The sequence below is a fragment of the Myxocyprinus asiaticus genome, chromosome 40 (genome assembly GCF_019703515.2).
Source record: "Myxocyprinus asiaticus isolate MX2 ecotype Aquarium Trade chromosome 40, UBuf_Myxa_2, whole genome shotgun sequence".
Taxonomy (NCBI): Eukaryota; Metazoa; Chordata; class Actinopteri; order Cypriniformes; family Catostomidae; genus Myxocyprinus; species Myxocyprinus asiaticus.
The window spans coordinates 818,895-837,274 of record NC_059383.1 but is presented as its reverse complement, the minus strand read 5'-3'; the positions used below and the strand labels follow the sequence as shown (position 1 = coordinate 837,274).

The 18,380-nt window shown below is 37.9% G+C and overlaps 1 protein-coding gene across 1 annotated transcript in view; it reads right to left on the bottom strand.

Moving 5' to 3' along the window:
• The window catches only part of ik (IK cytokine), a 41,363-nt gene extending 24,073 nt beyond the window's left edge, over window positions 1-17,290 (bottom strand). The window contains exons 1-9 of the mRNA XM_051680593.1: window positions 17,136-17,290; window positions 13,584-13,650; window positions 12,597-12,689; window positions 12,389-12,448; window positions 11,253-11,420; window positions 10,552-10,666; window positions 5,978-6,048; window positions 5,858-5,904; window positions 1,997-2,160 (exon numbers count right to left, since the gene is read on the bottom strand). Coding sequence (XP_051536553.1) covers window positions 1,997-2,160; window positions 5,858-5,904; window positions 5,978-6,048; window positions 10,552-10,666; window positions 11,253-11,420; window positions 12,389-12,448; window positions 12,597-12,689; window positions 13,584-13,650; window positions 17,136-17,151 — 801 coding nt within the window. The 5' untranslated portion in view covers window positions 17,152-17,290. The remainder of the gene's footprint in view (window positions 1-1,996; window positions 2,161-5,857; window positions 5,905-5,977; window positions 6,049-10,551; window positions 10,667-11,252; window positions 11,421-12,388; window positions 12,449-12,596; window positions 12,690-13,583; window positions 13,651-17,135) is intronic.
• Between the last annotated feature and the right edge of the window lie 1,090 nt (window positions 17,291-18,380).

The following is an 18,380-nucleotide window of genomic DNA, read 5'->3' as shown; positions in this document are numbered from 1 at the left end:
TGCTCATAGGATATATTCCAACATGATGCTTGATGGCTCTAAAACTGACATTCTTGACTGGACCAGTCGAAAGCAGCAAGGTTCTGCACGAGTCAAATTTCTTCCTTCACTTGATAATGTGACTATTTCAAAGGAGCTAGCCATCTACTGGACATGAAGAAGAAACACCAGTAGTGAGACGCAAGTGTGTGTGCCCTCTTTCCTAGGGTGACCATGTCTTTTTCTAGCACGTCCACATCCTTTTTTGGACCTTATAGTGTCCTGTCAAAATTTCTAAATTTCCTAAAATGTGTTTGGCCTTGTTTTCATTTTGACACACTCGCTACAGTTGTCAGGTCATTTAGCGGCCATATTCGCAACCCCTCAAGGCAGCTACTTTCTATTATTATAAAAGGGTCATGACACCCCCTGCTTAATCACTTGTGTTCTGTTGTGTACATCAGTGTCAAGACCCTGTCAGATACAGCGCAAAATGTTTTGCCTTATTCCAGCCAGTGTTCAGAACTCAGACGGAGCAATGTCAGAATCTAACACGAGTTCATCCATCAGATCATAATTAACCGAGAGCGGTTTTGAATGATTTTTAACAGAGTACAGAGCACAGCTTTTGTGTTGCACAGCTCTGGTGGTAGACAGTGGTTGTATCTTTAGGTGACACACAGCTCATTTCTCCATCTCCGTGAGTAAACAAATCCCCACATAAAACACACGAGACATGTGCATGTACTAGGGCTGCACGATATGGAGAAAAAATGTGATAAGTTGTTGGATAATGCAATATTCAATATGTGATACGATATTCCTATAATGACGTCATCGGAGTGCACGGAACATCATAACCCCCACCACCCAAATAAAAAGAAATTTCTTTCTATCCCAGTGATCACAAAAATACTTGTCTTTTGTTCCGAATAGTATTTAGACTGTATAATATATAGTTTTACCATTAGCTATATAGCCGATATTAAAATTCATATTGAAATATTTGTATTTTATTTTTAAAAAGCATATGAATATAAAAGTTAATTTCACCATATTATGGGATATCCTAAAATAGTCTGGGTTATGAATTATTTAATTTTTACACTGTAATTCATGTTCGTATTTATTTCATTCATTGTGGGACTTTTATTTTGAAAATTGCTGTCAAGAAGCGCTTGCCGTAGACAGTCGCGTTGGTTTAAAGTACCTGTTCTCAGTCGACGCTGCAGCTGCACTGAGAGGAATGATTTCAAGGGACAATCCATATATCTAAAGTGGCCATTAAACAAGCCAAGTTTGAGTTTCAACCCGCCGTTTGGTCTCATTATCTGCACAAATGTTGTACTGTCTGCTCATATGCACACTGCACGAACACTACACGTACACACCAAGTGACAATCGCGCGCCCATTCTGTTCTCTGCATCGCCATAAAGGTTACTTTTCAACGTATTAAACTCATGCTGTTATCGCAAGCCCTTGTGATATACATATCGTGATACGTACATTTGCGATATTCCAATAAATTCTTTATATTGTGCAGCCATAGCGTGTACAGTGAAGTGTGGCTCTCTCATTATATGACGTGACTAACAACTAGTTGTCAAGTCACACAATACAGGTTTACCGAAAATGCGGTGGAGAAAATTTGCGGCTGTCAGTTCGGTTGTAGAACGTGGTTGTCACTCTCGTAAATAACCGAACGGTGTGTGAACATAACCGTATTAAGCACTCAAATACAGGACTGACAACCATATTCTGCTACCGTGAACGTGGCCCAAGGTTAGCAACCCTGAAAACGGTAATCCATTTTGCAGTTCCGTTTGATGAAGAGTAGTGGCACAGAAATGACAAAAACAGTATGTAAATAATCAAATTCTCTGTTTGCTATGGTTATTGCAGTCTGCTTTTTTGTTTCATATACTATTTAAACAAATACTGCTTAAGCAAAACATTAGTATTCCATTCTGAATATAACTCTGTGATAACAGTTTAAAGTGTGTTGTGAGTTTGTACCTCCATGGTGGGGCAGTCAGCTTTGCTGCGGATGAGGGTGGTTGGGATGTCCGTGTCTGCATACTCATCCTCAAGATCCACCACATACGCCATACGACCTGGTAGGAACAGCTCGTTTCGCTCCATCTGACGACCTTTGAACAGGATGCGGTAAATGTTCCTTCCTAAAGAGCAAAATAATCCTGGTAAAAACTCAAGCAAGTCTAGCAAAGTCACAGTAGTTCAGCTATTTTCACAATAGTGTTGCTTTTCAAATAACAAGCTACTTTTAACAACAGCTAATGGTACAACATTACTACTAAAGCTACATGACTGTTTGTTAGATTGTATTGGGCACGCAGAAATAAATGCAAGTAAATCGAAGCAGTAATCAAACATGCTTACCTAAAACCGTCCTCTCTCTTATCATTGGAGGTCCAAAACAGACAGCGAATTGGCTTCTTTGGGCAGTTAATGTAAATTTTTAAATAATTCACTTACACATAGCATTGGGAAGTCCAATTAATTTTAGTGAATCAGTTAATCAATTCTTAGCTAATTCACCACAGGTTCTCTCTGTAATTTCCTATGGGTTTTTATAACAGGGTTGGTCCATCTAAGAAAAATAGACAATAAAATAAGGTACATTACTTGAAGATGCGTTTTGTTCTACAACATCAATTACACACAGTCATACCTCAAACATGAATTTTAAAGCCACTGTGTTTATATATTAAAAAAAGGACTACAACTACCACGAGCATGTGAGTGAACGTGCCTGACAAACAAAACACTGTTGTGGTCCTTATTTAGCAACTTGTTAGCTAATATATATATATATATATATATATATATATATATATATATATATATATATATATATATATATATATATAAAAACAAGGAGGCTTCAAAATTCACATTTGGTGTATGGCTATGTAATTTATGTTGTAAAACAAAAAGACCAATGATCTTCGAGTAATGTCTACCACAGACCTTATTTTACTCATAAATCCAACACTGACATTATAAGAACCCATAGGAAAACCCCAAGAAAACCTGTGGCTCAAAAATGAGCAATGATGTAAAAGATGTATTTAGTAAACATTTGAGTTATCTTTTTTTTTTACAATTTATTTTTGGCACCCTAATTGTTTAATGTCACCCTTATTGAGATGTCCATTGTTTTTGTGCCAGATAAATACCCCCCAACCCGTTATCAACATTAGTTAACATGAACTAACAATTTAAACTACTACAGCATTTATAAATCTTGGTTAAATGTTAATTTCAACATATTACATTTTTTTTTTTTTTTTTATAAAAAGTTGTATATATTAACATTAATGCACAACTAACATGAACAATTGTATATTCATTAACCAACATCAACAAACATTAATAAATGTCGTAAAAATATATATGCTCATTGTTAGTTCAACACATAAATCATTAACCTTAAAATGAATTAATGGAGGTTAACAAATAGAACTTTATTGTAAAGTTTTGCCATTAATTCTTGACAAACACATACTATATTTATATAAGCATAGGCATTATATAGGCACAAAACCACCTAAATAGAGTGCAGAAGTTATGAAATCTACAGCCAACATTTGGTAATGGATCATTTTGACAACTTCATGATTTGGATTGATATATGACAAACACTGGATAATCTCATAGGATGCTCTGCTCAGTGTTTTCCCGCACACAGCCGCTAGATGGCGCCACTAGCTTGTGCATCACTGACCAAAGCAGTTAATGCAGACGGTTTGAAAGGCGGTTTAGTAATAATTGATTACCAATTACGCAAGGGAATATTGCGGTTTCAATTTTAATTCAACCTATACTGCTCCATAATGGCTAGCATACCAATATCTTGGATGTCAACATTTTCCCTCAACATGAACTGTAAGTGCTGTTTTTATTGCTGGTTTTTCCACAATAATGTGAAAATGTATGAATGTGACAATAAACAAAAATGTTATATTGCATGTCATTAGGAGTGCCACCCCTCTTCATCATGTGGCTAGTATCATTTCTGGATTGTTTATTTAAATTCACAATTTTTACAGAGAGATGTCTCCCAAAAACTCAATTCCATTTTTTTTTTTTTTTTTACATCCGAAACTCAGTTCATTTTCTGACCTAAAAAACTTGTCTAGACTGAACATATTCTAATGTTGATTATATATATTTATTATAGATCAATGGTCTGGACTCTGTCTGCAGGGTTTTATGATTATACATACAAATGATTTGACATACTGGCAATTTCACTGCTAATATCACGTCAGTAATGCTGGAATTGCCCCTTAACAAAATGGCAATTTTTAACCTGTCAGCAAACCCAGTTAATATCCAACCGTTTTATTTGTCTTCATGAATTATAATAAACCTGTCTTGAATGAAGTCCTGTCGGCAAAAATCAGGAGCCTCCGTCTTGTGCGTTCTCAACAAAGTGTGCATGTGAAGCAGAAGCAGCTGTGAAGTTTGAGTGAGTGAAGTTGTTCTGAGGGAAGGTTGTTTGGGTAAAAATTGCTTATAGAGAATGCAGCAGGCAGGACATTGTCGAGACATTAACCCACCATGAAATATTAATGAATTTTCAGTTTTGACTTTTGCCATTGGTTGATCTAGAAGTTGCTATGTCAGACTGGCACTGCTGACAGATTACAAACTTCACCTTTCACTTTCCGAGCAATCAATGTCATCATTAACCTTCTAACGATTTGTCAGAGCTGTGTTGCAGCAGATAGTGCAGATCAGTCTCTCCACGATTTTGTGATCTTACAATCACAAGGACTCATGCAAATTCAACCACTCCACGTTATTCACAATAGTTTGAATTTTTTTTGCATAAATCGTGAATCTGAGGTAATCCATTTACTCCATGTTTGACAGCAGCAAAACAAATGCTCAAAATATTGATGTAGTCAAGACACATTCAACTGCACAGCCAACATTCTATCATCTCAACACAGGGATGCCAACTTTCCTGTATTAGTCAGGATTATCCAGTATTTTGGTTGAAATGACCAAGTCCAGGACATGATGCCTATTGTCCAGTATTCTAGATGCTCAGATGAAGCGCTTTAAGGCCGGATTACACAACATCTAAAATCAGAATTTCGCTCTCTGTACAACATTTGACAAAACAAATGACAATTGAACTACAATTATTTGTATGTTTTTGTCTGTGCAAAACAACAAAAACACAGCAAATAACATCAGTTGAAAGCCGCAGCAAATTCAGCCAAATTTGGGCATCAGTAATCAAGAACAGGTGATGCGAAATCCTGGCAGAACTAGCATATTCTCTTGACATGCTGATCCTCACAGGTTTGAATAAGACCCGTGACGTGTCCAACATGGTCTCTTAAAATGAATGTTACTATATATACACACATTTGACATGGTTGCTTCCGTAAATGTTTTTTTTTTGTTTTGTTTTTTTTCCCCATTTCGAATTTGCATTTTAAAACATTTTCAGTTAGGGTTAGGTGTTGGTTAAGGGTAAGGATGTCCGTTTTGTTAAATTCTCATTTATCTTTCAGGACACTATTTGTTAGGTTTAGGGAAAAGTTTTAGGTTAGGGACATACATTTTACTCATTAAAACTTCCATCTAAAATTCACCCTTAAAACATCTTCTAGTTACAACCTCAATTCGCTTAGTTTTGGGACCCCCAGCTGGACATTTCACAGCCAAACGTGTAATGAAGCATGCAATTTCTGTCTTGCAAATGTTCATGTACATTTCATGAGACCAGAATGGACGTGTCTCAATCCCAATCACCCTCGCCCCAATAATAAGTGCCCTTTAGTGCTCTCATAAAATGGGAAAAATTCTCAAAGTGTTGATAATCAATGAACTCACCCAGACGAGTCTTGAACTCAATCTTCTGCTCTGGATCTTCATCTTTCCTGTCAAACACAAACATGTTAAAGACACGCTGAACTGAGCTGAATGAAGAGACGAGGTTATACTGAAACTTACTTGACTTCTTTTTGCACTTTTTCAATCATGTCTTCCTCTTCTCTCTCCTTACTAGTGATTTCAGCTCTGACCTGAAAATAAAAACAGTGAACTACATGAAGTTAAAAATGCAACCGTGTCATGGTGTTATTGATAGGTCTATCAATTACATCTTTGCCACAACACCACACTACTTTTTCTTGATGCCATGGGTCATGTTCTCTTCCCTTTAGAGAAGCTTTTTCACAGTCGCGAGTGCTGATGCGAAAACATGCATTGTACACAGCACACGTTTTCTCATGAAAACACAACCCTCTGTGAACGACATCAAGATTCTTATTAGCTATCTTTCCACTCAAGTTGCAAATTTAATTAAATGCAAAAAAACATTTTAAATCGCAAAAACAATGTGCAAATAAAGCTGTGTTTCCATCCAAGGGTGTTCAAAAAGGATGATATCAACTCAACTCACTTTTATTGTCACAACACCATTACACAAGTGAAATGATGTGTGAAAAGCTTGTGTGGTCCAGACATTGCAGCCATACATGTAAATACAGTAAGTATAAGTACGCTCAACAGAACAACAATGTACAGAATAACAATATACCAATGTTCAGAATAACAATATACAAAATGATAATTAGCAATATTCAGAATAACAATAACACTATACAGAATAACAAACGCAGATGTTTACACAGTTTGCATGTTATACAATACACAATATACAAACTGAACAGTTAGGAGGCACAATTGAATTAAGCGCAGTATACATAACGTGCAGTGATGTGTGGCATATACCATTGTGTTACCATTAATTCTTAGATGTGCGTGAAAGGGTAGATATTAATAGTTATAGATGTGGGGCCTGGGTAGCTCAGTGGTAAAAGATGCTGGCTACCACCCCTGGAGTTCGCTAGTTCGAATCCCAGGGCGTGCTGAGTGACTCCAGCCAGGTCTCCTAAACAACCAAATTGGCCCGGTTGCTAGGGAGGCTAGAGTCACATGGGGTAACCTCATCATGGTCGCTATAATGTGGTTCGTTCTCGGTGGGGCGCGTGGCGAGTTGTGCGTGGATGGCATGAAGCCTCCACACGTGCTGTCTCCGTGGCAATGCGCTCAACAAGCCACGTGATAAGATGCGCTGGTTGAAGGTCTCAGACGTGAAAGCAGCTGGAATTCATCCTCCGCCACCCGGATTGAGGTGAATCACTATGCGACCACTAGGACTTAAAAGCGCATTGGGAATTGGGCAATTCCAAATTGGGTGAAAAAGGGGAAAAAAAAAAAAAATCCCAAAAATTAAAAATAATGATAGATGAGATATGTGATTATATATATATATTACACACACACACACACACACACACACACACACATATATAAATAAATAAATAAATAAATAAATAAATAAATAATCACACACACACACACACACACACACATATATATATATATATATAAATAAATAAATAAATACACACACACACACACACACACACACACACACACACACACACACACACACACACACACACACACACACACACACACAGAGTCCAGTGAAATTAGTGCTAAGGTCCTGTGTTAAGTGTTCAGGTATGTTGTTAGCAGTTCAGCAGTCTGATGGCCTGAACTGCTGGTGCAGGCTCTGATGGCTGGAGTCTCTGATGATTCTCCGTGCTTTCCTTACACATCGCCTGGTATAGATGTCCTGGAGGGACACCTCCAATGATGTGCTGGGATGTTCGTAGACGCTCGCTGAACTTGTCTGTACTCGCTTTCGTCACGGGACTTCCTGTAGTTGACGGCACGCTGCACGAGTGTTTGTAGCCTGCTAGCCTGCTTAGCATTGCTTATTCTCATACGTTCACTGTTTTATCCCTTCACATTTTACTGCGTTTCGGGGTTTTTTCTCCCGCTTTTCTACTGTTTCATCCGTGTGTATTTTACCTGTTACTGCTGGCGCCTAGCTCGAGTCTGTGTTTGTAGCCTGTTAGCGTCGCTTATCTATATGTTTTCAGCTTTTAATCCTTAACATCTGCCATTTTTCAGTATGCATCGGGTTTCCCCCGCATTATTCTCTTATCTCGATTCAACTGCGTGCATTTTCCATGTGCATACGCTTTCTATATTTTTAGCGATTAAACCGTGCATTTTACAGCACTTACCCATTTTTCTCCTCTGTGTTACACGGATTATTGCATTGATCTCAAAGCACCGCGTATCAAGAACAACCATAACAACAAATAATTGCGTGAGGGATTCACATCGATCTCAAACCTTCACCCCTCAGGAACAACCAACAACAACAAACAATTGCGGTAAGTCATGGCATCCGCTCATGTTATTTCTTCCTGCACTGCATATCACGTTTATGATAGCTTCTTCCATCAGCAGTGAGGGATTCACATGTGATAAGTGTAAGGAATTAGTCAGGCTGACGGAGAAGTTTAATGAGTTAGAGACACGTATCCGAATGGTATTAGAGGTCAGTGAGAAAGAGAAACCAGTAGATACTGTTTCGGATGCGGGTAGTACAACAAGCAACACACACTTTTGGTTCTGGCTCTAGAGCCCCTGCAGCAGGGCATTTGGGTGACGTCTTGGCGTCACACTCACTCAGCAAAGCGACACCACTCTCCTGTTCCTGTTAGGGTTTCCAATCGATTCTCCCCACACAGTGATGCAACTACTGAGAATCATGTAGAAAGAGCCTTAGTAATAGATGATTCTATTGTATGGAACGTGGAAACAGAGACTCCAGCCACTATTGTTAAATGCATTTCGGGGGCTTGGGCGTCTGGCCTCAGATCAATTTTGCAAGTGCTGTCTAACGATAAATGTAGATTTTCTAAAATTGTTATTCATGTCAGCACTAATGATGTAATGATGCTCTAGTGATAATGATGCTTTGCCAGTCGGAGATCACTAGAGATAATGTTAATGAGGTGTGTGAACTTGCAAAAAGGATGTCAGACACTGTAATGTGCTCTGGCCCCCCTCCCTGCTCATCGTGGTGATGAGGTTTATAGTAGATTAGTGTCACTGAATGACTGGATGTCAGAGTGGTGTCCAGAGAATAGCATAAGATTTATAGACAATTGAAAGAGTTTTTGGGGTAGACCTGACCTGCTTAAGAGCACCGGACTCCATCCCTCCACTGGCGGCTGATTCGCTGAAAAAGTGAATCGGATTAAAAGTGCTAACCTGAGCTCCTGAGGGTGATTCATGAAAAAGATCCGGTTCAAAAGAGTCATTTGTTCATGACACTCTCGCACTGGGTTTGTTGTTGTTGTATGCGGTATAGGGACACATCAGAAACAGAACATGTGAAAAGCGGCACGTGTCACTGGTGATGCGCACTCTAAAGATGTATTCAATAACTCACAAGATGATATCTGACGAAACCGCATATGAACGCACACAACCCGACTGTCGCCAATGGCGACTAGATTTTAAATTGTCGCAATCAATTATTTTTTGCAGTCTGGAGCCCTGAAACAGAAATATTGATCATGAAAATGTCTGTGAAAACACCTGCTAGTTGGCCCGTGCATGCTCCGAGGACGCGACTTGGGATGCTGTCTGGACCCGCGGCCTTGTTGGGTAATCAGGTTACATCCGCTACAAAGACAGTAAGTGAATAACATCTGCTGTGTCGGCCGCAGGAGTTGTTCACCTCAAAGCGAGTGTAGAAGGTGTTAAGCTCATCCAGAAGAGGCGGCGGTGGTGATTTTTTTGGGAGTGTCTATTCTTAAAGTCTGTGATGTTATTGATTCCCTGCCACAAGCTTCTAGTATCGCTGGTGTTAAACTGTAACTCCACTTTGTCCCTGTACTGATGTTTTGCTGCTCTGATGGTTATACCTGTTCTCAGAGGGAATAACTGGCTTGTTTTTACTCCTCCTTGCTCCTGGAATTAAAAGCTGAGGTCCGCGCATTTAATGCTGCACGGATATCGCTGTTAATCCACGGTCTTCTGTTAAGGTAGATCTGTATTGTTTTGGTTGGCACCATGTCTTCTATGCACTTCCAAATGAAACACATTACAGAATCTATGTAAACCTCAATGTCGTCATCAGAGGCGGACCAGAACATCCAGTCCACGTGATCATCCGACATCCAAGGCATTCCGGAGTCTCTCGTTGGAAGGAGATTTGTGCCCTTAGCTCGCAAAGTTTGTTGTCCAATGACTCAACATTCGGCAGTAAAATGTTGTGGAGCGGGGACCGGCTAACGCGGCGTCTCAGTCTGACGAGGACGCCGCCCTCCTACACTTTTTCAGCTTTCGAGGTTGCGGTTGGACAAAGGGTTCCGATGCAGTGTTTGTAAAGCAACGGCATTGAGGAACTCAAAGTCTGGTTTGCGATGAGAGACATATGAACCAATATCCAAAAGTTTGTCAGTTCTCATTTTTGGGTGAACTACTACATTAGAACTCTTTTGATGGTACTGAACTGTTAAACTGTAAAAACCTTATTACTGAATTAAAGTAGAGGTGAGGGGCATAATTAAATGCATAATTTTTTTATTAAATTAACAGAAACTTGACTCCTACAAATGTATTAGATAGCAGTCATGGTGTCTTACCTTCTGCAGCAGTGCAAAATCCAAACCCTTCACCAAGTGAGTGTGCTCCATATCACCACCCAAGAACTTGGACTCCTGGATCAACTGACGCCTCTTCTCCGCCGCAGATTTGTCCCTACACCAAAAAAAAAAAAAAAGTCACAGATTACAATAATAATTGTATTTATTTATTTATTTATTTTTATTGCCATAGCAGCATCACTGGCTATTTTCATGGCAAGATCAAGGTAGTTTTAAAAGGTAATATACACAGTACAGTATATAATACAGTAATATACACAATGAACATTATATACTACCTTTCATTTCAATATCTGAATTTTTTTTATTTTATTTTATTTATTTTTTTTTTTCCCTGGTGAGACATTTTTGAAAACATCCACTAAAAAACTTTTGAGTAAAAATATTGCTTAGTGGCATTAAAAGTAGGACATTCCAGTAAAATGTGTTTTATAGACAGTGTCTGACAAAAATCACATGTTGGTGGCACTTCACCTTTCAATAAAAACTTATGAGTAAGTTTGGAATGACCAATACAGCATCTTGTGTGAACAGTCTGGTCATATCTACACTCAAAAGAAAAACTTACAAATTATGATTGTAAATTCATAATAGAAAATAGAAATAAAATCACATTTTGTAAGCCATTGTGCTGCATGTATGTCGTGCAGAATATGTCAAATAAATGCATGGAAACTCACGCTTCTGCGGTGGGCCCCACGGCTCTGTAGTTGGCAGTGGTGCTAATGAGCTCCGTCTCCTCATAATCTTTATTAACGCCATCACGTCTCTCTCGAGCACGATCACGATATTTTTCTGCCAACTCACGCTCTCTCTCCATCTCCTGCTGCCGCAGTTTAGCGTAGTAACTTCACAGAGAAGTTAAAAAAAAAAAAAAAAAAAACATGGTCTTTTACATTCTGTATTATATTTTGTCATTTAACATCTATCTTATGACTGACATTTGGAATTTTATACATTGTGAACTTCTTACTGGAAACTAACAAGAAGGACAGTAAGCAAATGTTTTAGTACAAACAGATACTTTTAGTGCAGAAAACATATGGGACAAACTAATATTACACCAGTAAAGTTTAAAAATGTTTCATACAATGACAATTTCCATTTGCCTTTCGATAGAATTGGGTAGATTATATATCTAATATATATATATATATTCAATAAAATGCAATGAAGACCATTGGAACGGTCTGCATGTCAAATCATACAAGTCATGTTTATTTTTATTGTGCTTTCTCAATACACAATGTTCAAAGCACAATGTATAAAAGTTGTGAAGTCCCCAGTGAACAGTCAGCTTCACTGAAAACTTTATGGAAATCATGCTCTAATGTTTTGCCTTTGAAGAATGATTTAATATTTAGTACATTCAATATAGTTTAAATAGAAAAAGTTTGAAACAAAGAAAATAATAAAACAATAGTGTTGGCAAAAAATATTGTAATGCATAAGTGAAATTTGACTCATGGACTTATACAATTATATCATAATAAAAACTCCCTAATGCATTTAACTGAATAAAAATAAATAAATAAATAAATAAAAATTTATGGACAACTGCAAGTCTGGGGAAACAGCTAAATTATTTATTTTCAGAGTTTGGGAACATTACTTTTAAAAGTAGTGCATAATTTATTTTTGCATTGAAAGGTGTCGTTTTCCCACTTTTACTTAGCTGACAGTGCGCTCACTCTCTCATACACATTTTTAGGACAAAATTCTGTAATTCTGTCCAAGTTTTTCGCATTGCAGAAATCAAAGTGCCTTAGACAAAGTGATGCTTTATTCACTGTTAAATGACAGTTCCTCAACGAACCTTTTCTTTTTCCGTCTTCGCGCTGCAGGATCCTCATCCTCATTATATTCCCGTGGCATCCTAAAAAATTAATCACATGAAAACTGATTTAATGAGACAGGTCAGACATAAGCTGCACACATACACTCCACATATCAATGAGAAACTCGAACAACACTTGAATAAAGACTGATCTGAATAAAATGCTGCCAAATGTAAATGAGTGTACTCATGATGTCGTGATTTGGAGGGTGGCGCTGAGGACGGGGTGGCTCTAGGGGTCATCAGAAGCTTCCTGAAGTCATCATTGGTCAGCTTGGATCTGAGTATCAAAAACAGATAAGACATAACTCATTAAGAGGGTAACACCATTGACAAAACAGCATAGCCCTTCAAGAACTCGCAAACATGTCGAAACAAGTTCCTCACATCGTCCTGTACGTATATTTACAATGTGGTAACATCACTGACATTACAATGAGTGACAATGTAAATTATTAGATAACATTTAAAGAGTTTAACTTAAATTTCAATTTATGTTAAAGATTCTGTTTAGCAACAAAATACTGTATTCTTTGCAAATAGATTAAACTTTTCACACATTGGGCACGATTGGACACACTTGACTGAATTGATGTTTTATGAACTTAAAAGCTTTGATCAAAAGGCTTCTGCTTAGATTCTTCACTTTAGTTTATAGACAAATATAAATGTTGCCTCCGGGAACACTGCCTTACTGTGTTGCTAAAGAGAATGCCGTAAACCTTAATCTAGATAAGGAACAAATCTAAAATATGAGTTTTGATTCTTTAGCATTATTTTGGTCACTGCATAATGTCCACACTTCCGTTCATGTTATTTATTGGTTTTAATTGCTGTACTATTATTCTAAGATGTGGGAAAAATAGAACTCATAAGGAATGAGTGGACAACCTTTTGTCTGGTAGTGTTTTTTTTCATTATTTTAGTGTGTGTGTGTGTGTATTTTACAAAATGAGTATGGTCTTTGTAAATATAAAAAATGTATTTTATTGTATTCCATGTTAAAGTTAAAGGAAATTTATGATTCAACAAGTTGAGCTCAATCGACAGCATTTGTTGCGTAATGTTAATCATTACCACAAAAAAATAATTCTTATTTTATTCAGCAATTTGTATGTGGACAGAAGTGAATTAATACCAATTTTAATATGAAATGAAGGTGAAGATAACTTACTGCAGCGCTGACCGATGGTCCTCCACCTCATGGCCGTCTGGAGCCAGAGGATTCGAGTACACATCAGCTGAAAAAGACACAATATATCTGAGCCATAAATCTCCAATATATCCTGATGTTCTCCTCTGTGCCACACACTACATGAAAGGGTTGGTTCACTCAAAATTACAATTCTTTCATCATTCATCAACTAACTTTCTGCCATGGGACACAAAAGACGATATTAGGCAGGAGTCACGTGACACCATGCGAGGTTCGGACGTGTGAATGGCGAGCTCTGTGCACTTTGCTAGTTTTGATACTTTTAATGATATAAACCGGTGAGATTTGATACACCCTGATACATAACTGTTCTAGGAAGAAAACATGTCAAAGAATTCAAAATCCTCAGGCTCTGGAGACATTAAAAGACAAGTGCTCAAGCTGAATATTTGTTTTCGATTTAAATTGATTCATTTAAAAGTAGACAATTCAAGCTTTCAATACACATATTTCTCATGTCTGCGAGGCAAGTATACGCTGAGTTTTGGTTCATTTTCGTGACGCGCTCCAGACAGAAGTTCATGGCAGAAAGTGCATCCTGTATGATTTCTGTATTTTACAAAACCACAACATTTTGCTGTTATTGTGAGTGTAATGTACACAAATAAAAGTAAACCCTTTATAGCTTCAAATGATGTCTTACTCTTATCTGTATGACCAAAAATGACGGAGTATTTCTTTCTGCTGTTATCACGGAAAAAGTCAGGTGATTGCGCTGGCGCCTCCGGTGACCACAGAGGATTGACTATGTTATGTTATCAATATGAAAAAACAACTCAAGCAGGAGCAATTCAAATATTTAATTTTGGGGGCATTTCTGCATATTTTGAGCAAACGCCTGATTAGCTTGCTTGTTGTTAAGCTTAATGAAGGGCTAGTGACTAAGTTCTGCTGGCTCTATGGAGATTTTTTTATAGTGGTTTCATTTCACAGCAGCGGCAAACAATGTCGAAGTTTCGAGCGGGCTCACAGATTTCCAGCTCGGAGATCCGCTGAGGGAGACAGGCAGAAATTGGGGCCAAATTTCTGAGATCATCCAATAAAGATCTTGTGTTACACGAGGGAGGGAAGACGATTTTCCAGGGGTGGTGGTGGGAGGTATGGCGCATAAGCTTTTGCTTTACGCAAATGATATTTTATTATTTGTAACCTACCTCATTAGATCTATACCTTGCCTCCACAGTATTATTAATTCCTTTTCTAAGTTCTCAGGATACAGAGTCAATTGGTCTAAATCCGAATCTTTGGCTCTGAAATAAAAGTAAACCCTTTATAGCTTCAAATGATGTGATCTGTATAACTAAAAATGACAGTGTATAAATGACACTGGTTTTGTATTGAACAGGAAGTTCTTGCCCCTATTTTGCCATTACAAAGCCTTTCTATCAAACTAATCGGAGAAGTTAAACCCCGTTATCTCGCATTTGCACTCTGTATGGACAGAAGTGTCCACAGTGTTTAATTTGGACATTTATTTAAATGTTGCCTCAAGCATATGGCTGAACCCTAAATTATGTATTAATAAGTCCCCTTTCTGCTGGTCAGAGTGGATTGTGAGGGGGGTTACAACACTATGTGACCTATATGAGAGTGGAGTGATGAGCTCTTTTGAAAATTTGGTTCAACATTTTGGAATTCCCAGATCTCAGTTCTGGGAGAGGTGATTACTGCTTTTGGAAAAGGTCATGAGGCATCAGTGTATTACTCCCTGCTAAATCAGAGTCTGGGGGATGGAGCTTTAACTTCTTATCAAGAGATTATGGGAGAAAGATTTAAACTTGGTATTGGAGGAGGGAGTGTGGGCGAGGGTTCTCAAATCTGCATCTAGAGATGCAAGGGTGCACCTTATGCAATTCAAGATTTTACATCGATTCTATTGGACCCCCTCTAGATTGTATAGGCTTGGTTAAGACACACCCACCTGCTGGCGATGCCAATCAGAAGATGGAGACACAACCCATGTTTTTTGGTGGTGTGTTAAGGTCCAAGAATATTGGTTGAAGGTTCAGAGTTTTATGTGATTTTTGGGCACTTAAATTAAATTTTTACCTGGACTCTGTGTTTTGGGCGATCATAAATTTCAGGGATAATTGAGTTCTGACCAGTATTATGATTGGCAGGCAGATTATTTTAAGGGGATGCAAGTTGGATAGAGCACCCTCATTTCCGTTGTGGTGTGCGGAGATGGGGAGGGTGGTGGCTTTCGAGGAGGTGTCAAGCAGAAGGCTGGGTGGTTCAGGATTTGTTTGATAGGAAATGGGGCAATTATTTCGTGTTTTTGGGGGACTCTTGGGTAGGAGCTGTGGAGAGAGAAATTTAGTTTTAATTATACATGATTATTATATTTTCATTTTTTGTGTGTGTGTGTGTGTGTGTGTGTATTCTTATTTGTGACCACAGGGGTGTTCGTTGGGGGTTAGGTTGGGATTGGTGATTGGGGAGGGGTAATAGTGGGGGTTAAATGTTAAAGGTAGGGTGTGTAATCCAGAGAGGCTAGCAGTTAGCAATCTAGCTTTGAAAGCATAGAGCCCGCCCTCGCTTCAGAGGTGTCTCCAAAGCCACGCCTCCTCTATCATACATGAACACACACACACACACACAGAGCAGAGTCTAAATTTCCGAGACAAATGGAACGCAGCATAAGTGCCAGGAGGAGAGATGTTTTGGTGGATTCGATGCTTGCTTTGCACAGCGTCAAGGAACCCGCGCTGATGACGTGTGATTTTCTGCGCGAACAAGTTACGCGGCTGTATGCAAATATAGATTGACAGATAGGAAGGATACCCTATCATTACATTTGGACCGAATGCAATGACTGGTCGATAATTTTTTAGTCCTGTCCCTTCCACAAAAGATATATATATATATATATATATATATATATATATATATATATATATATATATATATTTTAACATTTAGACCACTTAAATTATTGATTGCTATCAGGATGTGAAGAGACTTTCAACCAGTATAACAAAAAATGTTTCTGGAAAAGATTGCACACCCTAGCTTTAAATGTTGATATGCTGTGTTTTTTCTTTGTTATATGTACGAATCAACAAAAAATGTTAATTGAAAAAGATGTTAGGCAGAATACTGGCACGCTATCGTTGTTGTTCTCTCTTAGAAGTGCCCTGCGAAGTCATCTTTTAAGAGAATTTAGAGTATGTTATATCATCCAAACGATTATTTCTGCACATACATATTTCCCGACTTTGCACATTTGTAAACGCTTGCGTTTGAATGCAGAAGTTTAGCATTTGCATGCGTTCATGCGTTTCAGTCTGAGTTATGTCAGGGACATGAACAAATGACTGTTCTTGAGTACTTTATATTTGTACATTTATATATCTTATATTTGTCGAACAAAATGCAGTTTAGATAGAATCATTTCTCATTACAGGCGGGTCGCTTCGCTCGCGACAAAAAGCGCATATTTTAACATATTAAGAGACTTTTTCATTCGTACATTGAACTCATAGTTAATAAAGAGTATTCAATACTTACATTCGCGCTCAGGCATGATGGGATCTAACAAATCGCTCTTAAACACAACTGAATGACGCTCTTTATCACCAAGGGTTCAATACAGAGTGAGAGCGCATCTGCGGACGTCACTTCCGCTCCACTTGTCTCTCGCTAACTTGAGTCCAAGCACTTTACCGCCACCTGTCGAGCTGGATGAGAATAGATTTTTCTGAGTTCTACTTTAAGAAGAAACAGATTTTACATTCCATATCAAGTCGCCCTAAAACAGTACCAAGCATTTTATTTGCCTTTTTTATTGTGAAAAAATACAAACATATAGTTTATAGAACAGAAGAGAGATAATATTTCAAGTCAATATTCCAACTTAGGTTTTGCCCAAGGTTTTTTTTCCCACCACTAAATAACATCTAATGGAGTTTTTATTCCATGCCACAGTCGCCTTTGGCTTGCTCATGGGGGGCTTAAAGACAAATACATTATAGCATGATTTGCAATAAATCCAAGTCATTTTAGTTTGCTACGCTTTTCACAATACACATCGTTTCAAAGCAGATTTACAGAAAACTATGCTGTAATGTCTTAGTCTTCATTGAGCAGTTACATTGGAAAAACGTCACTGAAAATCATGCCATAACATTATTTGTCTTTAGGCCACGAGAGCAAGTCAAAGGTGATTGTTATTAAAATAAATGGTTGTTTCTTTGGACGTGCTGCAAACATGTGATTTGAAATGAGTGTATTAAACAACAATTAAATTCACAGGGTAAAACATCAAATAATGTATTTTGCTTTCAAGCACAGGGTGAACAGGATGTACAAATCACACCTTTTTGTTTTTATTAGCATTTTCCATACTGTCCCAACTTTTTCAGAATTGGGGTTGAAAATAATGCCTGTAATAATAGTGACAGTTACTAAAATGCAAACCTCATTTACAAAAATGTTGAAAATTTGTAAAATGTAAAAAACACATGCTTTTTTACTTGCATTAAATAAAATTTAAAAAAAAATAGCACAAAGAAAAGATAATGTATGTTTTAACTAATCAACATCACTGTTAAAATACAGTTTGATCCCTGCTACAAATCTCAGAATATTGGGACAAGAGCTTGTGTACCACAGTTTCATCCCCTTTCCTTTTAACATCACTCAGCAATTGATTGGGAACTGAGGACACAAATTTTCCCATTTTGAATTTTTCTTATTCTTGCTTGATATAATGTTTGGCGAGCAGGGCAGGGCCGAGCGGTGTCTGGGCAGAGC